This window comes from Gopherus flavomarginatus, chromosome 18 (assembly GCF_025201925.1).
Source record: "Gopherus flavomarginatus isolate rGopFla2 chromosome 18, rGopFla2.mat.asm, whole genome shotgun sequence".
NCBI lineage: Eukaryota > Metazoa > Chordata > Testudines > Testudinidae > Gopherus > Gopherus flavomarginatus.
Window position 1 is genome coordinate 3,463,050 of NC_066634.1, and position 23,568 is coordinate 3,486,617.

General features: G+C 66.2%; 1 protein-coding gene and 1 long non-coding RNA gene across 2 annotated transcripts; one reads left to right on the top strand and one right to left on the bottom strand.

Moving 5' to 3' along the window:
- The first annotated feature begins 244 nt into the window (after positions 1 to 244).
- On the top strand, positions 245 to 21,218 carry KCNC3 (potassium voltage-gated channel subfamily C member 3). The gene is given in 7 exon segments (XM_050928180.1): positions 245 to 879; positions 8,096 to 8,968; positions 8,970 to 9,036; positions 13,374 to 13,568; positions 16,594 to 16,622; positions 18,767 to 18,809; positions 21,097 to 21,218. Coding segments are annotated over 7 exon segments (1,932 nt in total). The 5' UTR covers positions 245 to 276.
- Positions 21,219 to 21,864: 646 nt separating this feature from the next.
- LOC127037007 (uncharacterized) lies at positions 21,865 to 22,693 on the bottom strand. Its single transcript, XR_007770263.1, has 3 exons — positions 22,497 to 22,693; positions 22,319 to 22,374; positions 21,865 to 22,115 (listed from the first exon to the last, which is right to left on the bottom strand). It is a non-coding gene; the product is annotated as an uncharacterized LOC127037007 (long non-coding RNA).
- Between the last annotated feature and the right edge of the window lie 875 nt (positions 22,694 to 23,568).

Genomic DNA, 23,568 nt, shown 5'->3' on the forward strand with positions numbered 1-23,568 from the left:
GGAGGCTCAGCGGAGGGATGGAGCCCACACTGACCTTGTTCCTCTTGTCTCTCTCTCAGCGCCTGCTGCCTGCCAGCTTCTCTGCCTCTCTTCAAACTCCAGCGCACCCCCACGTCTGGGATCCCGACCCCCCCACCTCGGTCCTGCGCCCCCTCCCGCCGGGGCCAGTGGAGGTGGGCCTGCGATGACGCCTCCCCCGCGGAGCGCCCTGATTTGACCGCCCCCTCCCCTCCCCCCCGCAGCGTGCCGGGGGGCGCGCCGTGCCCGCCCCCCCCAATGCTCAGCTCAGTGTGCGTCTCGTCCTTCCGCGGGCGCAAGCCGGGCAGCCAGGCGCCAGCCAAGTCATGCGCCAGGGGGGACATGGGCCGGCACGAGGAAAGCGAGAAGATCGTGATTAACGTGGGGGGGGTGCGGCACGAGACCTACCGCAGCACCCTGCAGACCCTGCCCGGCACCCGCCTGGCCTGGCTCACCGAGCCCGACGCCTGCAGCAACTTCGACTACGACCCGGCTGCCGACGAGTTCTTCTTCGACCGCCACCCGCAGGTCTTCGCCTACGTCCTCAACTACTACCGTACCGGCAAGCTGCACTGTCCGGCCGACGTCTGCGGCCCGCTCTTCGAGGAGGAGCTGGCCTTCTGGGGCATCGACGAGACCGACGTGGAGGCCTGCTGCTGGATGAACTACCGGCAGCACCGGGACGCCGAGGAGGCGCTCGACAGCTTCGAGGCCCCCGAGGCCCAGGACGAGGAGGACGCCGCCGGCGACCTCAAGCGGCTCTGCCTGCAGGAGGACGGACGCCAGGCTGGCTGGTGGCGCCACTGGCAGCCCAAGCTCTGGGCGCTCTTTGAGGACCCGTACTCCTCCAAGATGGCCAGGGTAAGTGAGTGAGGGGAGCACGTGTGCGAGCGGGGCTGGGGCACGTGAGCTGAGGGCGCGGTGGGCCCGTGCAAGGGGACGGTGTCCTGCTTGGATGGGGGGGTGAAGGCCAGCTTGAGTGGGCATGGGGATAGGGTCGGGGTCAGAGGGAGGGTGCATGAGGATTGGGCAAGGGGCACCAGGAGAGTACCAGGGCTTGTGTGTGCATGCCAGTCTCAATGTAAGTGCATGAGGGGATAGTGCAATGGTCACTGTAGCTGTGCACATGAATAGTGCAAGGGTCAGTGTGAATGTGCGAGGGTATGTGTGCCATGACCAATGTGTGTGCAAGGGAATTGTGCAAGTGACCGGTTGAGTGTGCAAGTGTGTGTGTGGCATGGTCAGTGTGAGTGTGTGATGGGGATAGTGGAAGGGTCATTCTGAGTGTGCAAAAGGGTAGTGCACATTTCAGTGTGAGCGTGTGAGGGTATGTGTGCCACATCCAATGTGAGTGCATGGGGACTAGTGCAAGGGTCACTGTGAGTGTGCAAGAGTATGTGTGCCATGATCAATGTGAGTGTGAGGGAATAGTACAAATGATCATTTGAGTGTGCAAGCGTGTGTGTGTGGCATCATCAGTGTGAGTGTGTAAGGGGCTAGTGGAAGGGTCATTTCGAGTGGCAAAAGGATATTTCAAGTGTCAGCATAAGTGTGCAAGGGTAGATATGCCAGGGTCAATGAGAGTGTATGAGGGAATAGTGCAATGGTCAGTCTTAGTGTGCAAGGATGTGCACCAGGACGATGTGTGTGTGTGGGATAATGCAAGGGTCAGTGTGACCGTGCAAGTGTGTGCGCACCAAAGTCAATGTGAGTGTGCAAGGGAATCGTGCAAAGGTCAATGTGAGCATGCAGCTGTGTGTGTACCAAAGCTAGTGTGAGTGTGAGGGAATGGTGCAAGTGTCACTGTGAGCATCTAAGCGTGCGTGTCAAGGTCAGCATGCGTGTGTAATGCGCTGCGTGTGAGGGTTCTTTCAAGTGTGCACAGAGGAGTGTGCAAGGGATGTGAATGTGCAGATGTGGTGTGTGAGTGTGTGAGGGGCCCGGTGTGTGCGAGGAGGGAGAGAGCTGCGTGTGTAAGAGAAGCCAGCTGTGGTGGCAAAGAACAGGGGGCAGAGGGTGTGTGTGCAAAGAGGAAATAAAGTGAGTGTGCGAGAGCAAGTGTGGAAAGGACTGAGTGTGCAACTGGCAGGGGCATGGGGGTGAGGGGCTGGGATTTTCAGGGGGGGACTCGACCCCCAGCAGGGGGCGACATGCACAGCCTGACCCCTGGGGGGAGAGACAATCACCTTATGGCCCATCCTCCCCCTGCTTACCCCTCCCCCGCCGCCCCAGCCCCCTGCAGCCTGCCATGCCCCCATGCAGCTGCCCCAGGTTCCCCTGCAACTGGGTTCCAGCCCCCCCAGCAGGACCCCTGCACCCCACCACAGCCCTGTCCCAGCCCCCCATACTCCCCCCGCAGCCCTGTCCTAGCCCCCCTGTACCCCCTGCAACCCTGTCCCAGCCCCCCTGCACCCCACCACAGCCCTGTCCCAGCCCCCCATACTCCCCCTGCAACCCTCTCCTAGCCCCCTTGTACCCCCCACAGCCCTGTCCCAGCCCCCTCATACTCCCCCCTGCAGCCCTGTCCCAGCCTCCCACCCCGCACTCCCAGCACAGCCCTGTCCCCGCCCCCCATACCCCCGACACAGCCCTGTCCCAGCCCCCCATACTCCCCCCGCAGCCCTGTCCTAGCCCCCCTGTACCCTCTGCAGCCCTGTCCCAGCCCCCCTGCACCCCACCACAGCCCTGTCCCAGCCCCCTCATACTCCCCCCTGCAGCCCTGTCCCAGCCTCTCACCCCGCACTCCCAGCACAGCCCTGTCCCAGCCTCCCATACCCCCGACACAGCCCCGTCCCAGCCCCCCCTGCAGCCCTGTCCTAGCCCCCCCTGCACTCCCAACACAGCCCTGTCCCAGCCCCCCCCGGCAGCCCTGTCCCAGGCCTCTGTACCCCCAACACAGCTCTGTCCCAGCCCTCCTGCACCCCCAGCATAGCCCTGTCCCACCCTCTGCACCCCCAGCCCAGCCCTGTTCCCACCCCCAGCGCAGCCCTGTCCCACCCTCTGCACCCCTAGCCCAGCCCCGTTCCCCCCACAGCACAGCCCTGTTCCCCCCCAGTTCAGGATCACTTTGAGGACAGTGGCTGGCGCTGGCTCTGCGCTGGGCTGGTTCTGCAGAGGCAGCGGGTCGGAGGTGGGGGGACCGCACTGCAGTCTGCATCCAGCCCAGCTTGCCATGCCCCCCCCCCACTCCAGGATGCACCTCAGCCCCCCAACCCCGCCCAGCGGTGCCCTAGTGCAGCCGGTTCTGCCAGATGCACAGGGTGACCCCCGCTCCTTGCCCCATCAGCTGCTGCTGGTAGTGGGGGGGTGAGAAAAGTTATCTCCAAGGGGGGAGGGAATGAAATGTGAGACTTCCCACTGGGCTCCTCTCCTCTAGTGACTTGGTCCAAGGACAAGGAGGGAGAGAGCGAGTGAGTGGCAGATGGACGGACGGAGGGAGGGACAGATGGACAGATTGAGAGGCAGATGGACGGATGAATGGGGAGAAGGACAGAGGTGCGGCTGGAGGGATAGAGGGTGGGTGGACAGGTGGACAGGTAGAGGGGCAGATGGACGGATAGCAGGGTGGATGAACAGGTAGCTGGGCAAGTGGACAAATGGATGGGCAGAGGGGTGGGTGGACAGAGGGCGGATGGACAGATGGATGGATAGAGAGACAAGTGAACAGATGGATGGGTAGAGGGGTAGGTGAATGGAGGGATGGATAGCAGGACGGGTCGACGGATGGACAGGTGGATGGGCAGGTAGACGGATGGGTGCATGGGTAGAGGAGCAGGTGGACGGAGGGACAGGTAGAGGGGCAGGTGGACGAAGAGGTGGGTAGTGGGATGGGAGGACAGATGGAGGGGTAGTGGGGAGGGTGGATGGAGGGGTGGGTACAGAGGTGGGTGGACGGATAGAGGGGTGGGTGGACGGATGGATGGGTAGCAGGGAGGGTGGACGGATTGGATGGATGGATGGGTAAATGGATGGATGGGTAGGGGGTAAGTGGATGGATGGACAGCTAGAAGGGCAGGGTGGACTGGGTGGGTGGACAGAGGGATGGGTAGAGGGGTGGGTGGATGGATGGATGGGTAGAAGGGTGGATGGGTGGGGAATGAGGTAGGTGGGTGGATGGATGGATGGAAGGAAGGATGGATGGGTGGGTAGAGGGGCGGGTGGATGGATGGATAGGTAGTGGGATGGATGGATGGACGGACGGTAGTGGGTTGGGTGGATGGATGGATGGATTAATTGATGGGTGGATGGGTAGTGGGGTGAATGGATGGATGGACAGTTTTCTGGGCAGGTAGACGGACGGCTGGATGGGTAGAAGGGCAGGTGGATGGATGGACGGGCGGACGGGAAGCTAGACAGACGGGTAGAAGAGCAGGTGGATGGGCAGGTTGACGGATGGATGGACAGGTAGAGGGGCAGGTGGATGGATGGACAGGCTGGTAGACGGACGGGTGGATATGGATGGACAGGTGGTTGGGCAGGTAGACGGACGTGTGGATGGACGGACGGGTGGACGGGCAGGTAGACGGGTGAATGGGTAGAGGGACGGGTGGATGGATGAATGGGCAGGTAGATGGATAGGTAGGGGGCGGGTGGATGGATGGATGGGTGGACGGGCAGGTAGATGGACGGATGGATGAATGGACGAGTGGACAGGCAGGTAGATGGATGAGTAGAGGGGTAGGTGGATGGATGAACAGGTGGATGGGCAGGTAGACAGACAGGTGGATGGGTAGAGGGGCAGGTGGATGTATGGACGGGCAGGTAGATGGATGAGTAGAGGGGCAGGTGGATGGATGGAAAGGCAGATAGATGGACGGGTGGATGGGTAGAGGAGTGGATGGATGGACGGCAGGCAGGTAGGTGGACGGGTGGACAGGTAGTGGGGTGGATGAGTAGAGGGGCGGGTGGATGAACGGACGGGTGGACGGGCAGGTGGATGGATGGATGGATGGGTGGACGGGCAGGTGGATGGATGGATGGATGGGTGGATGGGCAGGTAGACAGACAGGTGGATAACTTGTCAGCTGAGCAGTTAAACCCACCCCCTGTGAAAAACGCTGCACTCGGGCTGAGGCCATAGGTGCAGAACCATCCCCTGCCCAGCTCCTGCCTGGCAGCATGGCAATGGACGGGTACATCTGCCAGCAGAAACCTCGGCCGTACCAGCCGCCCTCACCGACGGCGCCAGCCTCCTCTCTGAGGCCGTGCCCATGCAGCCGGTGGTCAGGGCTGACAGCCCAGCGCCCTGGGGGATATCCGTGGGGCGGGTGGAGCTGGCAGGTCCAGGGGGACCCCGGGAGGAAAGGTGCCAGCGTCTAGGGCCACGTTCCTGACCCGTCTGCCCTGGACGGCTGCGGGGCCAAGCGGGCACACGAGCCTCCAGAGCTTGGAAACAAACCGTCCACCCCAGCGAGGGGCTGGGCTCAGAGCAGGAGTGTAGGGAATGTAACAGCCTGTACAGGTGTGTCTCTGCACACGGACATGGACCCACATGGACCGAGATGGACACATACGGACATGGATAGACACGGACACATATGCACACAGACACGGACACACATGGACACACATGGATAGACATGGACACACACGGCTAGACATGGACACAAATACACACGGACACGCACAGACACACACGGCTAGACATGGACACAAATACACACGGACATGCACAGACACACACGGCTAGACATGGACACACAGACACACACAGACACACGCACCTAGAGACACACACACAGACACACATGGATAGACATGGACATACACACAGACACACACACACAGACATGGACACATGCACACAGACACACATGCACACACACACAACAGTGAACACAGACACACAGCAAAGGACACACACAAACACAGGAACACACAGTTGTGCGTGCGCGTGCGCACACACACACACGCACACACACACAGGCCACAGCCTGCCTTGCCATAGAAGAAGACTGCAGTCGGGGGGAGGGGTGCAGGGGGAGTCGGGACAGGGTCCAGTGGGAGGACTGGAGGCTGGGACGAGGCGCAGTGGAGGGGTCAGTGACACTGGGGAGTGGGGGGGATGAGATGGGGCAGTGGGGGGATTGGGGGGCTGGGGAGCAAGGAGGCTGGGATGGGGCGCAGTGGAGAGGTCAGGGACACTGGGGAGTGGGGGGGCTGGGACAGGGTGCAGTGGGTGGATAGGGGGGCTGTGGAGCAGGGGAGACTGTGAGGGGGCACAGTGGGGGGTTGGGGGGCAGGGGGGACTGTGTGGGGAGCAGTGGGGGGATTGGGAAGCAGTGCGGGCCTGGGACGGGGCACAGGGGGTTTGGTCAGGGACGCTGGGGAGCGGGGGGGCTGAGATGGCGTGCAGTGGGGGGATTGGGGGGCTGGGGAGCAGGGGGAATGGGACGGTGTGCAGTGCGGTGATGGGAAGCAGGGGGTGGGAAATTGGGGGGCTGGGGGCTGAGACGGGGCGCAGTGGGGGGTTGGGGGCTGGGGAGCGGAGGTGCTGGGATGAGGCACAGTGGGGGGATTGGGGGGATGGGGAGCAGGGGGGATGGGACGGGGTGCAGTGGGGGGCTGGGGAGCAGGGGGTATGGGATCTGCTCTTTAGGATCCCCCCATATAAACTCCCGGGTGGGGCAGCGTGATACCCCCCCCGTCCGTGCTGGGGGCCGGGGCTCTGGGGCTATTGGGTTTATTTATAGACGTGCCCCCCCGGCCCCGCAGCAGGGCCGCCCGGATCCATGGCGGGGGCGGGAGAGGCGCAGGTCGCCCACTAGGGGGCGCTGGACTGGCCCCGCAGCGCTGCAGCAGCGAATCCCGCAAACTCGGCACAATCCGCTCACCGCAGCCCCCCCGTGTCCCCCCCGGGTCCCCACCCCCCCGTGGATCCCCCCGCAGCTCCCCCCGTCTCCCCCTGGACCCGCCCCGCCCCATGTGTCCCCGGGCCCCGGATCCGCCCGCAGCCCCCCCCGTCTCCCCCCTGCCCCGCAGCCCCCCCTCAGCTCCCCCTGGGTCCTCACCCCCCCAGGGATCCCTCCGCAGCCCCCCGTGGCTCCCCCCGTGTCCCCCCGGCTCCGCAGCCCCCCCGCGGATCTCCTCGCAGCCTCAGGCCCCGCAGACCCCCGGGCCCCGCGCCCCCCCCGCACCTACCCCTGTCCCCCCCCGTCCCGCAGCTCCCCACGGCTGCCCCCCTCAATCTTCCCGGCCCCGCAGCCCGTCCGTGTGTCTCCCCCGGCCCGTTCCCCCCCCCGCGACCCCCGGACCCGTATGTCCCCCCCCCGCGCTGCCCGGTTCTACTTGATCCTAGCACCCTCCTCTTACTTCCGGGGGGGGGGCAGCCGCAGAGCCGGTGACTCCCCCTCCCCACTTCCCGCCTCGTGTTCTGATCATCTCCCCAATTAACAGCGCGGGGAGCCAGGACGCCTGGGTTCTCTCTCAGCTGTTTGGTGCCTCCCCTGTCTTCAGCAGAGATATTGGTGCTCATTCACTGGGGGGGGGGCGCTGAGGCTTTCCCCCTCCCACTGGAATTGGGGGGGGCTCCATGTTTCCCCACAAACCCCTTCATCCCCCCCCCACGTGCGAATGCTCCTACTGCTTGGATCCCTCTGGCCAGGGTGACCCGGGTATAAATGGAGCCATTGGAAGGAGGGGGGAGGAATCCAGGATTCCTGGGTTCTTTCTCTCTGGGGGGCACCGGCTCCCATCCGGCCCCAGGGTGGGGAGCTGGCTGGCTCAGGGGGGCAGGGAATGGAGTATGGACCTCTCCCCTCTGGGGGGCACCGGCTCCCATCCGGCCCCAGGGTGGGGAACTGGCTGGCTCAGGGGGGCAGGGAATGGAGTATGGGCCTCTCCCCTCTGGGGGGCACCGGCTCCCATCCGGCCCCAGGGTGGGGAGCTGGCTGGCTCGGGACTGGGGCATGGGGGGATCCCCATCTTGCCGGGGGGGTTCCCCTCTCCAGGAGGCTTTTGGGGGTTTTGTTGTTGCTGTTGAGATTTCTAGAACGGGGTGACTAACAATCCTCCATGTTTGCCCCCCATCCCCACCCATCTCCGTCCACCCCTCGCCCCGTCCCCACCCCCTCTCCAGTACGTGGCCTTCGCCTCCCTCTTCTTTATCCTGCTCTCCATCACCACCTTCTGCCTGGAGACGCACGAGGCCTTCAACCGCATCATCAACAAGACGGAGACGGTGGCGGTGGCCAACGGGACGGCCACCCAGGTGGCGGTGGAGGTGGAGACGGAGCCGTTCCTCACCTACGTGGAGGGGGCCTGCGTGATCTGGTTCACCTTCGAGTTCCTCATGCGCGTCTGCTTCTGCCCGGACAAGCTGGAGTTCGTCAAGAGCAGCCTCAACATCATCGATTTCGTGGCCATCCTGCCCTTCTACCTGGAGGTGGGTTTGCGGGGCCTCTCCTCCAAGGCGGCCAAGGACGTGCTGGGCTTCCTCCGCGTGGTGCGTTTCGTGCGGATCCTGCGGATCTTCAAGCTGACCCGGCACTTCGTGGGGCTGCGGGTGCTGGGCCACACGCTCCGGGCCAGTACCAATGAGTTCTTGCTCCTCATCATCTTCCTGGCCTTGGGCGTCCTGATCTTCGCCACCATGATCTACTACGCGGAGCGCATCGGGGCCGACCCGGACGACATCATGGGCAGCAACCACACCTACTTCAAGAACATCCCCATTGGGTTCTGGTGGGCCGTGGTGACCATGACCACGCTGGGCTACGGGGACATGTACCCCAAGACCTGGTCGGGCATGCTGGTGGGGGCGCTGTGCGCCCTGGCCGGGGTGCTGACCATCGCCATGCCCGTGCCCGTCATCGTCAACAACTTCGGCATGTACTACTCCCTGGCCATGGCCAAGCAGAAACTGCCCAAGAAGAAGAACAAACACATCCCCCGGGCGCCCCAGCCTGGCTCGCCCAACTATTGCAAGCCAGAGGGAACCCCTGGTCCCCGGCTCGGCCCCCCCCGCCGCCGACGCCTGCCCCCTGGCCCAGGAGGAGATCATCGAGATCAACCGGGCAGGTAGGGGCCCGCGCCCTGCCCTGCGGGGATGCCAGCCCCAAGCCCTGCCCTGCGGGGATTCAGGTCCTGTGCCCTACCCTGCGGGGATCCAGGTCCTGCACCCTGCCCCGCAGGGTGCCAGCCCCAAGCCCTGCCCTGTGGGGATCCAGGTCCCGCACCCTGCCCCGCGGGGATGCCAGCCCCAAGCCCTGCCCTGCGGGGATCCAGGTCCCGCACCCTGCCCCGCAGGGTGCCAGCCCCAAGCCCTGCCCTGCGGGGATCCAGGTCCTGCGCCCTGCCCCGTGGGGTGCCAGCCCCAAGCCCTGCCCTGCGGGGATCCAGGTCCCGCACCCTGCCCCGCGGGGATGCCAGCCCCAAGCCCTGCCCTGCGGGGATCCAGGTCCCGCACCCTGCCCCGCAGGGTGCCAGCCCCAAGCCCTGCCCTGCGGGGATCCAGGTCCTGCGCCCTGCCCCGCAGGGTGCCAGCCCCAAGCCCTGCCCTGCGGGGATCCAGGTCCTGCACCCTGCCCCGCGGGGATGCCAGCCCCAAGCCCTGCCCTGCGGGGATCCAGGTCCCGCACCCTGCCCCGCAGGGTGCCAGCCCCAAGCCCTGCCCTGCGGGGATCCAGGTCCTGCGCCCTGCCCCGCAGGGTGCCAGCCCCAAGCCCTGCCCTGCGGGGATCCAGGTCCTGCGCCCTGCCCCGCAGGGTGCCAGCCCCAAGCCCTGCCCTGCGGGGATCCAGGTCCCGCGTCCTACCCTGCGGGGATCCAGGTCCTGCGCCCTGCCCCGCGGGGTGCCAGCCCCAAGCCCTGCCCTGCGGGGATCCGGGTCCCGCGCCCTGCCCCGCGGGGTGCCAGCCCCAAGCCCTGACCCGTGGGGTGCCAGGCCCAAGCCCTGCCCCGTGGGGATCCGGGTCCCGCACCCTGCCCCACGGCAATGTCAGACCCACATCCTGCCCCACGGGGTGCCAGCTCCATGCCCCACCCCATTTGGATCCAGGTCCCGCGCCCTAACCCGCGGGGATGCTAGCCCCAAGCCCTGCCCCACGCCCTACCCCATGGCGATGTCAGACCCACACCCTGCCCCGCGGGGATCCCAGTCCCAAGCCCTGCCCCGTGGGGTGCCAGCCCCATGCCCCACCCCATGGGGATCAAGGTCCCGTGCCCTGCCCTACAGGGATGCCAGCCCCAAGCCCTGCCCCATGGCGATGCCAGCCCCAAGCCCTGCCCCGCGGGGTGCCAGCCCCAAGCCCTGACCCATGGGGATCCAGGTCCCACACCCTGCCCTACAGGGATGCCAGCCCCAAGCCCTGCCCCATGCCGATGCCAGCCCTGTGCCCTGCCCCACACCCTGCCCCATGGCGATGTCAGACCCACACCCTGCCCCGCCGGGATCCCAGCCCCATGCCCTGCCCCAGGCCCTGCCCTGCGCCCTGCCCTGTGGGGATGCCAGCCCCATGCCCCACCCCGTGAGGATCCAGGCCCCACGCCCTGCCCTGCGGCGATCCTAACCCTGTGCCCCGCGCCCTGCCCTATGGTGATGCCAGCCCCATGCCCTGCCCCATGGCAATCCCACCCCCACACCCCGCACCCTGCCCCACAGCAATGCCAGCCCCACACCCTGCCCTGCGCCCTGCCCCACGGCGATGCCAGCCCCGCGCCCTGCCCCAAGGGGATCCCAGCCCCATGCCCTGCCCTGCACCCTGCCCCCCGGCAATGCCAGCCCCATGCCCTGCCCCACGGCTATCCCAGCCCCGTGCCCTGTCCTGCTGGGATCCCAGCCCCATGCCCTGCCCCACAGGGATCCTGTACCCTACCCTGCATCCTTTCCCACAGTGATGCCAGCCCTGTGCCCTGCCCTGTGGGGAGTCCAGCCCCGCTCCCTGCCCCACGGCGATGCCAGCCCCATGCCCTGCCCTGCGCCCTGCCCCATGGTGGTGCCAGCCCCGTGCCCTGTCCCACAGGGATCCCAGCCCCGTGCCCTGCCCGGCACCCTGCCCCACAGCAATGCCAGCCCCATGCCCTGCCCTGCAGGGATCCAGGCCCCACGCCCTGCCCTGTGGGAATCCCAGTCCAACACCCTGTCCTGCAGTAATCCCAGCCCCATGCCCTGCCCCACGGGGATCCCAGCCCTGTGCCCTGCCCCACACCCTGCCCCATGGCGATGCCAGCCCCGTGCCATGTCCCGCAGGGATCCCAGCCCCACGCCCTGCCCCACAGCATGTGTGCTGTGTCGGGTGTGCATGGGGGGATGCGCTGTGCCGAGTGTGCACAGGACTGTACACTGTGCTGGGTGTGCATGGCGATGGGTGTGCACGGGATGTGCGCTGTGCTGGGTGTGGGCAGGGGTGTGTGCTATGCCAGGTGTGCACTGTGCTGGGTATGCACGGGAATGGGGGTGTGCTGCATCGTGTGTGCACTGTGTTGGGTGTGCGCAGTGATGGGTGTGCACAGGGGTGTACGCTGCACCCTGTGTGCACTGCGCTGGGTGTGCACAGGGAGGTGCACTGTACTGGGTGTGCTCGGCAATGGGTGTGCACAGGGGTGTGTGTTGCACTGTGTGTGCACTGTGCCGAGTGTGCACAGTGATGAGTGTGCACGGGGGTGTACACTATGCTGAGTGTAGACTGTTCTGGGTGTGCACAGGGGTGGGGTGTGCACTGTGCCGGGTGTGCACAGGAATGTGCGTTGTGCCGGGTGTGTGCAGCGATGGGTGTGCACAGGGGTGTGCACTGTGCTGGGTGTGCGCAGGGGTATGTGCTATGCCGGGTGTGCGCTGTGCCGGGGGTGCACAGGGGTGTGCACTATGATGAGTATGTGCAGCGATGGGTGTGCACAGGAGAGTGCACTGTGCCGGGTGTGCGCAGGGGTGTGTGCTATGCCGGGTGTGCGCTGTACTGGGTGTGTGCTGTGCCGGCTCTGCGCAGCAATGGGTGTGCACAGGGGTGTGCATTGTGCTGGCTGTGCGCGGGGGGATAAGCTGTGCTGGGTGTGCATGGTGATGGGTGTGCACAGGAGAGTGCGCTGTGCCAGGTGTGATCAGGTGGGGTGCACTGTGCTGGGGGTGCACAGAGTGTGCGCTGTGCCGGGTGTGCACAGGGGGGTTGCGCTGTGACGGGTGCGCGCGGGGGGATGAGCTGTGCTGGGTGTGCACGGTGATTGGTGTGCACAGGAGTGTGCACTGTGATGGGTGTGCGCAGGGGTGTGCGCTGTGCCAGGTGTGCGCAAGGAGTGTGCGCTGTGACGGGTGTGCGCAGGGGGGTGCACTGTGCCAGGTGTGCCCAGGAGTGTGCACTGTGCTGGGTGTGTGCAGGGGTGTGCGCTGTGCCGGGTGTGCGCAGGGGGGGTGCGCTGTGACAGGTGTGCACGGAGGTGTGCGCTGTGCCGGGGGTGCACAGGGGGGTGCGCTGTGCCGGGGTTGCACCACGATGGGTGTGCACGAGGGCGTGCGCTGTGCCGGGGGTGCACAGGGATGTGCGCTGTGCCGGGGGTGCGCCACAATGGGTGTGCACGGGGAGTGCGTAGTGTGTTGGCTGTTGTGAAGGTGCCGAGGGTCAGTCCGTGTGATGCGGCCGCACAGGGCGATGACTGTGTCCCAGTGGCGGCCCGGGGGTTGTGCCGGGCGGCGGGGGTGGGGGGTTGTCAGTGCTGGGGGGGGCTGGGGCTCAGCTCTCACATCCACAGCAGCCCATTCCCACAATGCTCTGGGGCAGGAGCATATGGCCCGCTGAGGACTTGAGGGGGAGTGGGGACAGGAGCAGATGGTGCTGCACGGGCCCTGGGGGCAGGGCTGGGAGCCAGGACGCCTGGGTTCATTCCCAGGCTCTGGGAGAGGAATGGGGGTGAAGGGGGGGCAGGATGCCTGGGTTCATTCCCAGGCTCTGGGAGAGGAATGGGGCTGAGGGGGGGGGCCAGGATGCCTGGGTTCATTTCCAGGCTCTGGGAGAGGAATGGGGGTGAAGTGGGGGGGGCCAGGACGCCTGGGTTCATTTCCAGGCTCTGGGAGAGGAATGGGGGTGAAGTGGGGGGGGCCAGGACGCCTGGGTTCATTCTCTGAGAGGGGAGGACAATCTTGGATGCAGGCAGATCAGGTACATGAAAACGTCCGGGGGGTGGAGTCTTCTTTGGGGTGCTCAGGGGGCTCCCCGCAGCAGAAGGGCATCACTGGGGGAGGGGGGGCTCTGGGCAAGTGTGGCCAGCCCATTCCCCCCCCCCCCGCTCTTTGGCTGCTCACTGCTGTGGATTCACCCAGATAATACCCAGCAATAGGCTGGGGGGGGGGGCTGGGAGCCCGGACTCCTGGGTTCTCCCCCGGGGAGGGGTCTCGGCTCCCCTGACCCGGGCTGTGTCGCTGGCAGACTCCAAGCAGAACGGCGACGCGGCGAAGGCGGCGCTGGCCAACGAGGACTGTCCCACCATCGACCAGGCCCTGTCCCCCGAGGAGAAGTCGCCCGTCACCCCCGCGGCCCACGAACGCTACAGCCGGGACCGCGCCTGCTTCCTGCTGACGGCCGGCGAGTTCGGGCCGGCGCCCGACGGCAACATCCGCAAAGGTGACCCCCTGCCGGCCCCCGGTGCAGCCCCCCCGGCCGGCCCCCTCTGAGCCCTCCCTGCCGGCCCCCGGTGCAGCCCCCCCGGCCGGCCCCCTCTGAGCCCTCCCTGCCGGCCCCCAGTGCAGCCCCCCCGCCTGGCTGCCAGTTCAGCCTGGCCCCCTCTGCAGCTCCCCCGGCCGGCCCCCGGTGCAGCCTGGCCCCCTCTGCAACCCCCCCTGCCGGCCCCCAGTGCAGCCCCCCCAGGCGTGCCCCTCTGCAGCCCTCCCCACCGGCCCCCAGTGCAGCCCCCCCGCCTGGCCACCAGTTCAGCCTGGCCCCCTCTGCAGCTCCCCTCCCCTGGCCGGCCCCCGGTGCAGCCTGGCCCCCTCTGCAGCCCCCCCAGCCGGCCTCCGGTGCAGCCTGGCCCCCTCTGCAGCACCCCTGGCCGGCCCCCGGTGCAGCCTGGCCCCCTCTGCAGCCCCTCCGGCCGGCCCCCCGTGCAGCCTGGCCCCCTCTGCAGTGCCCCTCCCCTGGCCGGCCCCCGGTGCAGCATGACCCCCTCTGCAGCCCCCCCGGCCGGCCCCCACGCTCCCGTGACAAGCTGCAGACCTCGCAACCCCCTACAGCTGCACTTCCACGACGGCTTCTCCCCAGCCCCGCACCCCAGAGCGATACCGGCCGCCCCGGTCAGTGTCCAGCCGGGGTCAGTTTATTCCCCTGTCTGTAGAGAGGACGAGGCACCAGATTCCCCCAGCGCCTTGACCCCCCCAAGCCTGCGGGTTTTAGGTCCCATAGGAACCAGATTGATGAGCCGCCGACAGAGCGATGGTCAGGGAGCGTCCAGATCCCGACACAATAAACCCAACCCCCAGGCCGAGCTGTGTAAACCCGGGCGGATCTGAATCAAGCATCTGGCCCTGGCAGCTGGCGCCAGCAGGAATTAGCCTGCCCCCCCGTTCCCCACTTTTAAAATGACACCTCACAAGGGATGCTCTGTACCAGAATGGGGAATGTGGGGGGGCAAGGGGGTTGCTTTGGGGTACAGACGGTCACACCCACTAATGCCAACTGCCCCATGACAACCCCCCTCCTACACCCCACCAACCCTCCCTGCCAGCATGGGCACTGCTCTCCCCCATCCAATGGGACCCCCTCATCCCCCTCACCCTGCCCGCCACCTCCTCCTCCCCCACACTGAGACCCATTCCAGCCCCCCAGCCCATGGCAAGGACAGACCCCGCATCCTGACCCACTTCCTCCCCATAGCACAGACATGCCTCCATCCTCTCATCAGCCCCCTCCCCCCGACTTGAAGACACCCCCCCCTTCCTCTGAGCAAGCAACAAAAAGGATCCCCCAGGATTCATACTAGGGTCTAATGCCCCCCCCCATCTGTCACGGACTCACAGATTGTGCCCACTCGTGGCCCCGTGTGGTCCGTGGGGGGAAGCCCCTTCAGTGCGACAGCCCACCTGGTCAATAAATCTATCAAACCCCTCCCCCAGCCTCCCCCTGCTAGGCACCGAGGAGCAGGTGAGTCATGGGATGGGGCAGGCACTGGGGGGAGTGTGCGTGATGGGGGTGTAGTAGGAGGTACAGTGGGAGGAAGGGGCAGCAGGGAAGCAGGTGGTGGTGCAGTGGGGACTGCAGTGGGAGAATTGTGCGGTGGTGGGGGTGCAGTGTGGGGAAGGTGCAGTAGGCGATGGTGCTGTGTGGGGTGCCGTGTGGGATGTGGTGGAGGAACGGTGCAGTGGGAGATGCTGCAATGAGGAGAGCTTGGGGGGGTGCAGTAGGAGATGGTGTAGTGGAGGGAAGGTGCAGTGAGGATGGTGTGGGGGTGCAGTGGGGGGTGCAGTGAGTAATCGTGCTGTGGGGAGCCGTGGGGAGGTGCAGTGGAGGGAAGGTGCAGTGAGGAAGGTGAGGGGAAAGTGCAGTGAGGGTGAAGGAGGGGGTGCAGTGGGGGAGGTGCAGTGAGGATGGGGTGCAGTAGGAGATGGTGCCATCAGAGGCAAGTGCAGTGAGTGATTGTGCTGTGGGGGGATGGTACAATGAAGATTATTTGGGGGAAGGTGCAGGGGGATGGTCTGGGAAAGATGCAGTGGGGTTGCATTGTGAGGAAGGTAAAGTGGAGGTGTAGCAAGGGGTGCAGTGGGGGAAAGATGCAGTGAGGATGGTTCGGGGATAGGTGCGGGGGTGATGAAGTGGGGATTGCAGCGGGGGGTGCAGTGGTTGGAGGGTGCAGTGGGGGAGCAGTGAGGATGGCTCAGGGGAAGATGCAGTGGAGGAGGGTGCAGCGGGAGAAGATGCAGCGGGGAGGGTGCAGTGGGGGGGAGGTGCAGTGGGGGAGCAGTGAGGATGGTTCATGGGGGATGCAGTGGGGGGAGGTACAGTGGGGTTGCAGTGAGGATGGTTTGGGGGAAGGGTGCAGTAAGGGGAAGGTGCAGCAGGGGTGCAATGGGGGAAGGTGCAGTGAGGATGGTTCGGGGGAAGGTGCTGAGGGTGATGAAGTGGGGGTTGCAGCGGGGGTGCAGTGGGGGAGCAGTGAGGATGGTTCGGGGGAGGGTGCAGTGGGGTGCAGTGGGGAAGGTGCAGCGGGGAGGGTGCAGTGGGGGTGATGCAGCAGGGAGAGGTGCAGTGGGGTTGCAGTGGAGGAGCAGTGAGGATGGTTCGTGGGGGTGCAATGGGGAGGGTGCAGTGGGGGAGGTGCAGCGGGGTTGCAGGGGGAAGCAGTGAGGATGGTTCGGGGGAAGGTGCAGTGGAGGAGGGTGCAGTGGGGTTGCAGCGAGGGGAACCAGGGGGGCCCGGCCAGGATGACACACCCAGGAGATGCGTTGAGGGGGGCACATTGGGTGGCGGGTCCCTTCCCCTCCCCCGTCAGTGCTTCCTCCTCACGTGGCGTCTCTGTCTGTTTGTCTCCCCCCACCACATCTCCGCCGTGCCCCCCCTCCGCCCGGGCCCCCCCATAGCCGCACTGCGCTTGCCGCCCACGGACGCCGCCCCCTGGTGCCTGCATGACCTCAATGCCACTGCCGCCTCCTGGAGCCAGCACTAGAATGCAGGGCATGCTGGGAAAGGGTGAGTAACCCCCTGCCCCCCACTGCCCTGCCCCCCCAGGCCACGCCCCCTGCTGCATCCTGTGCTGCACCCCCTCCCATCCCCCCACTGCAGCCCTGCACCCCCACGTCCGCCCGCTGCACACACACCTACATGGATCCCCCCAGCACCTCGCTGGGCCCCCTCCCCCCTTTCTCATCTGAGCTGCCCAGGCTGCTCCTTCCCCGCCCCGTGCACCCCCCCAGCCCCGCCACCCCCCACCCTGTCTGAGCCCAGCCAGGAACAAGCCGCCTCCCCATCTTCATCTGAGGCTAAAGACACACCCAGGCCTAGCTGGCCGCCAGGACTCCTGGGTCCCATCCTGGCTCAGGGAGGGGAGTGGGGTCTCTTAGGATTCCCCCTCCCCCGTGCAGCCCCAGTCCCCTCCCCTGCCTGATACCCCCCTCCCCATTTCCTCTTGATTGGCTGATTTCCCCCGCCCCAAACCCCCAGCCATCCCCTCAGACCCATTCCTGTGGGTCCTACCAAAACTCAGCCACTCAGCTGCACTTGGGGGTCAGGATTTCCAGTGTGGGGAAAGGGGGAGTGGCGAGGGACACTGGCCCTTTAACTAAGCCCTGGGCTGGCGGTTGGGGATTGGGGGTTGGTGATTCCCCAGCCTGGGGTTTCCGAGGTCCCGCCCCTTAGCCAGGACATTCCCCAGGCCCCGCCCCTCAAATCCCAGGCCCCGCCCCTTAGCTGGGATATTTCCCCAGGCCCCGCCCCTCAGCTCCCATGCCCTGCCCCTCAGCTCCCATGCCCCGCCCCTTACATTCCATAGGCCCCGCCCCAGGTGGCTAGGCTCCACCCCCTTCTCTGGATATTCTGCAAGCCCTGCCCCTGGTTCCCTAGGGCCCACCCCCACCCACCCGACTCTCACACGCCCCCCCCTCGCCAGGGCCTCCCCGCAACATCCCGAGTGCCCCCCGCCTCACCCCCCAGTCCATTGCTTTTTACCTGCTGCTTTTCCTCGGCCACATCTCCATCTCTGAGGCAAATATGGGGCCAGCCCGCAGTGGGTGAATACGAGGGGTCCCTGCCCTGGGTTGGGGGGTGCTGGGGACCCCCAGGGACAATGCCTGGAACCCCTCATTGTGATAGGAGAGAGCTCTGGCCTGGACCCTGGGGGACCCCTGCAGCCCCCTGGGGGTCGCTCTCAGTGGGGTGAGCCCCTCAGCTTCCTGCCCCCTGCCCCCCCTCAGAGCCTGCAGCCCCCTGCCCTGGGGTCAGGCCGGGAGTCCCCTGCAGCGAGTGCCCCGGGATGGGCCCCGGGGGCAGACAGGCCCCCCAGCTCTGGGCTCGGGAGTGACTCGGCTGGGAGCGGAGTGGTGGGGGGTTGTTGGGGGGTCTGGGCGCAGAGCGGAGAGTCCTGGGTTAGTGCTGAGAACAGAAATTACTGCCGAGGCCAGCTGGGTCGGGCCCAAGCCCAGAGCCCCCGACCCCTTAGTGCCAGTGCCCCCAGCTCCCCCCACCAGCCCCACACAGAGCGAATCCCCCCGGACCCTTGTCCTCCAGCTGGTCGCAGCCGCCCAGCTCCTTGCCCAGGGGGCACCCGTGGCCGTTAGCTGCTGGGTGCCAACAGGCTGGGCAGTGGGGGGGCCATTGTCTTCTGGGCCCCTCCCTGGGCATGTGGGGGCCTGGCCCCAGCCAGCCAGTGTGGGTCACACCTGGGTCTGTGCAGCGAGCAAACAGCCTCTTCCGCCCCCCCCACTCTACCATGACCACACAGTATGTGGGGAAACTGAGGCACACGCAGTAGTCAAACAAAATATTATCCCCACCCCAAAGGGAGACAAGGCCAGAGGCCATGACTAAGGGCAGGTCATATGGGGGGTGGCAGGTCTCCATATTCCTCCTGGGGGGGTCGGAGCTGGGGTTGGCATCTCATGGGCGGGAGGGGAAGAGATGGGGTGCTGGGAATGGGGGTGGCATGGGCTGGGAGGTGCAGGGAGTAGTGAGGGAGACAGAAGGAGGAGTACAGGGGGCGAGGGGTGGGTTTCAGGGTCAGGGTATTGGGGGAGGGTGGAGGGGATGCAAGTGGGGGGTGCTCAGGACTCCCCTCGTATTCACCCTGGGCTGCTCCAATATTTGACCCCAATTAACACCCCATTTCATACATCTTGTAGGGTTCGCCCAGTGCCCCTGTAATGCCCCGGCTGCGTCAGCCAGGTACGTACCCTGCCCCGGCACCCCGTGGGGCACAGACACCCCCCACAAAACCTCATCTCCCTCTCAGCAGCCTCCGCCACCACTCTGAGCAGATCAGTGTCTCCCCACCACCCATATCCCCTGACACACCCCACCAGCCTAGGGCGCCCGCACTAACCGGCCGCCCCCACTGCTCACACGGGCTTATGGGCTCCTTTCCGCTGTTTGCTCGGCTCTGGGGTGGGGCACGGAGGCTGGTTATATGGGGACCCCTGCCCCAGCCCTGAGATGCGGCTGGCTCTGGGGTGGGGTGCAGGGGCGGGTTATATAGGGACCCCTCCCCTAGCAGTGAGATGCAGCTGGCTCTGGGGTGGGGCACAAGGGTGGGTTATATGGAGACCCCTACCCCAGCGCTGAGATGCGGCTGGCTCTGGAGCGGGCTGAAGGGACTGCGGTTATACTGGGACTCCTCGACGTGGGCTGACATGCGACTGACTCTGGGGTTGGGGGTGGGGTCTAGTTGGTAGAGCAGGGGGTTCTCCTGGGTTCTCTCCCTGGCTCTGGAAGGGGAGTGGGGTCTGGTGGTTAGAGCGGGGGTGGGGGGCTGGGAGCCAGGACTCCTGGGTTCTCCAGTGGCTGGCTGGGCTGAAAGGCTTGGGGGGGGGACACCCCAAACACCCTTTGGGGCAGGGGGAGGGGAGAAAGGGGATGAGAGCTGGGGGCCCGGGCGCTCCCCCGCCTCACTGGCAGCCCGGCACTGGCAGGAGCAGAGTGTGTGTGGTGGGGGGGGGGACAGAGCTTTCTGGGACCTGGGGGAGGATACTTGCTATTTGGAGGATGCTTGGGGGTGGGGGTGACAGGAGCTGCATTGGGGGCTGGGGCTGAGTTGCTGGAGATGAGTGGGGAGGGGCTGGGGGTGCATAGGCATGTGGATTGCTGTGGTTTTTTTGGGGGGTGGCCTAGGTGTTGGAGGGTCAGAGGAGTCCTGTGGGCCACAGGCTGCCTGGGGTGTGGGGTGCTGTGGATTACAGGATGCTGTGAGTTGGGGGGTGCTCAGGGCATAGGGTACTGTGAGTCATGGGGGCCTTGGTGGGGTGTAGTGCCATGGGTTGGGGGATAACCAGGCTGTGGGTTGCTGTGGGTCGGGGGATAACAAGCTGGGGGGTGCTGTGTGTCGGGGGTGCCATGGGTCAGGGGAATAACAGGCTGGGGGTTGCTGGGGGTCAGAGTTGTCATGGGTTGGGGTTGCCATGGATCGGGGAATAACAAGCTGGGGGTTGCCCTGGGTCGGGGGTGCCGTGGGTCGGGGGATAACAGGCCGGGGGTGCCGTGGGTCGGGGGTGCCGTGAGTCGGGGGATAACAGGCCGGTGCCATGGGTCGGGGGTGCCGTGAGTCGGGGGATAACAGGCCGGGGGTGCCGTGGGTCGGGGGTGCCGTGGGTCGGGGGATAACAGGCTGGGGGTGCCGTGGGTTGGGGGTGCCGTGGGTCGGGGGATAACAGGCTGGGGGTGCCGTGGGTCGGGGGTGCCGTGAGTCGGGGGATAACAGGCTGGGGGTGCCGTGGGTCGGGGGTGCCGTGGGTCGGGGGATAACAGGCTGGGGGTGCCGTGGGTCGGGGGTGCCGTGAGTCGGGGGATAACAGGCCGGGGGTGCCATGGGTCGGGGGTGCCGTGGGTTGTGCGATAACAGGCTGGGGGTGCCGTGGGTCGGGGGTGCCGTGGATAGGGGGATAACAGGCTGGGGGTGCCGTGGGTCGGGGGTGCCATGAGTCGGGGGATAACAGGCTGGGGGTGCCGTGGGTCGGGGGTGCCGTGAGTCGGGGGATAACAGGCCGGGGGTGCCATGGGTCGGGGGTGCCGTGGGTTGTGCGATAACAGGCTGGGGGTGCCGTGGGTCGGGGGTGCCGTGGATAGGGGGATAACAGGCTGGGGGTGCCGTGGGTCGGGGGTGCCGTGAGTCGGGGGATAACAGGCTGGGGGTGCCGTGGGTCGGGGGTGCCGTGAGTCGGGGGATAACAGGCTGGGGGTGCCGTGGGTCGGGGGTGCCGTGGGTCGGGGGATAACAGGCTGGGGGTGCCGTGGGTTGGGGGTGCCGTGGGTCGGGGGATAACAGGCTGGGGGTGCCGTGGGTCGGGGGTGCCGTGAGTCGGGGGATAACAGGCCGGGGGTGCCATGGGTCGGGGGTGCCGTGGGTTGGGGGATAACAGGCCGGGGGTGCCCTGGGTCGGGGGTGCCGTGGATAGGGGGGCGGGTGCCTCCCCCCCCACTCACCCCCCTGTCTCTCTCTCCCCACCGGTGCCCCCCGAAGGTTATGAGAAGTCCCGGAGTCTGAACAGCATCGTGGGGCTCCGGCTCTCGCCCGCCCCCAGCCCCCTGGGCTCGCCCGGCGCCCCCCGGCGCCCCCGCCCGCCCCTGCCCTCCGTCCTCTAGCCCGGGGGCCCTGGACTCCGTCCCCCCCGACTTTTAAAGCAGAAGAACAAGGCAGAAGAGAGGAGCCGTCGCTGGGGGCAACCAGGGGGCCTTCGTCGCCGGGGGCAGCGTGGGTCCCGTCCCCCCTTCGGCTGCTACAGGACACGCTCCACGGCACCTCCTGGAACATCCCTGAGTCCCGCCCCTGCCCCCCCCGGAGCAGGACGCCTGGGTCCCTCCGGGGAGGGGCCTGACCTGGGGCTCTGGGGGCGGCAGAGTTTGTATTTTTGGCGGGAGGGAGGTTTGCTCTGAGAATCCAAATACTGCGGGGGGGGGGGGTCCAGGAGCCCCCTGCCCCACACTGCACCTCTGGGTCCTTCTGTCCATTCCCTCCGTCCGGCTGTGTGTCCCCATACACCCCCCTCCGACTGTCTGTCTCTCCTCATCAACCCCCCTCCAGCTGTGTCCCCCCATACATCCCCCCGACTGTCTGTCTGTCCTCGTCAACCCCCCTCCGGCTGTGTGTCCCCATACACCCCCCCGACTGTCTGTCTGTCCTCATCAACCCCCCTCCAGCTGTGTCCCCCCATACACCCCCCGACTGTCTGTCTGTCCTCATCAACCCCCCTCCGGCTCTGTGTCCCCATACACCCCCCCGACTGTCTGTCTGTCCTCATCAACCCCCCTCCAGCTGTGTCCCCCCATACACCCCCCGACTGTCTGTCTGTCCTCATCAACCCCCCTCCGGCTGTGTGTCCCCATACACCCCCCCGACTGTCTGTCTGTCCTCATCAACCCCCCTCCAGCTGTGTCCCCCCATACACCCCCCCGACTGTCTGTCTGTCCTCATCAACCCCCCTCCGGCTGTGTGTCCCCATACACCCCCCTCCGACTGTCTGTCTGTCCTCGTCAACCCCCCTCCGGCTGTGTGTCCCCATACACCACCCCCGACTGTCTGTCTGTCCTCATCAACCCCCCTCCAGCTGTGTTTCCCCATACACCCCTCAACTGTCTGTCTGTCCTCATCAACCCCCCTCCGGCTGTGTGTCTCCATACACCCCCCTCCGACTGTCTGTCTGTCCTCATCAACCCCCCTCCGGCTGTGTGTCCCCATACATCACCCCCGACTGTCTGTCTGTCCTCATCAACCCCCCTCCGGCTGTGTGTCCCCATACACCTCCCTCCGACTGTCTGTCTGTCGTCGTCAACCCCCCTCCGGCTGTGTGTCCTCATACACCCCCCTCCGACTGTCTGTCTGTCTGTCGTCGTCAAACCCCCTCCGGCTGTGTGTCCCCATACACCCCCCAACTGTCTGTCTGTCCTCATCAACCCCCCTCCGGCTGTGTGTCCCCATACACCCCCCCGACTGTCTGTCTGTCCTTGTCAACCCCCCTCCGGCTGTGTGTCCCCATGCACCCCCCTCCGACTGTCTGTCTGTCCTCATCAACCCCCCTCTGGCTGTGTGTCCCCATACACCCCCCTCCAACTGTCTGTCTGTCCTCATCAACCCCCCTTTGGCTGTGTGTCCCCATACATCCCCCTCCAACTGTCTGTCTGTCCTCATCAACCCCCCTCTGGCTGTGTGTCCCCATACATCCCCCTCCAACTGTCTGTCTGTCCTCACCTACCCCCTTCCAGCTGCCTGTCCCCATATGCACCCCTCCAGGTGTCTATCTGTCTCTATACATACCCCTCCGGCTGTCCGTCCCCATATGCACCATTCTGTCCGTCCATCCCTGTGCGCCCCATCAGTCTGTCTGTCCCCCCCGCCCACACACACACCCTCTGTTCCGGTTTCTGGACTCACAGACTCTGCTCCTTCGAGGACCCCCCCGGAGCCGCCGCCCGCTTGGTTCTCTCCTGCATGGATCTTCCATGGATCACACAAGCAATAAGCAATGCGCTGGCCTCTCCGGCTGCAGGCCGCCGGTCCCAGGACGCACAGACTTCGTGGACCGTCGGGTCGGACGGACAGAGGAGTGCCAGCATGGGGTGAGGGGGGGGCCTGCCGGCTCCCCCCCACCCCTTCCTCCTCTGCCCTAGGGCCGTGCCCCCCTCCTGGCATGGCCCGTCACTGTGATCCCCCCCGCGGCTGCGCCCCAGGGCCAGATGCCGGCCCCAGCGGAACGAGGGGCCCCAGCGGCCAGAGGTGGGACCGGCATGTGTGTGGGGGGGGCTCCTGCCTGCGGGCGCAGGATCGGGACTGCCCGCCCCCCCCCAGCTGATCTCCAAGTTGCATTGTGCCAGCCAGCATGTGTCTGCATGTGAATCTGCTCGTGTTATATGCAACCCCCCATCACCACCCCAGTCTGGAGGGGGGCACAGCGCCGGACCCCCCAAATCCTGGGTCCCCTGTCCCTTAGCGCCCGGT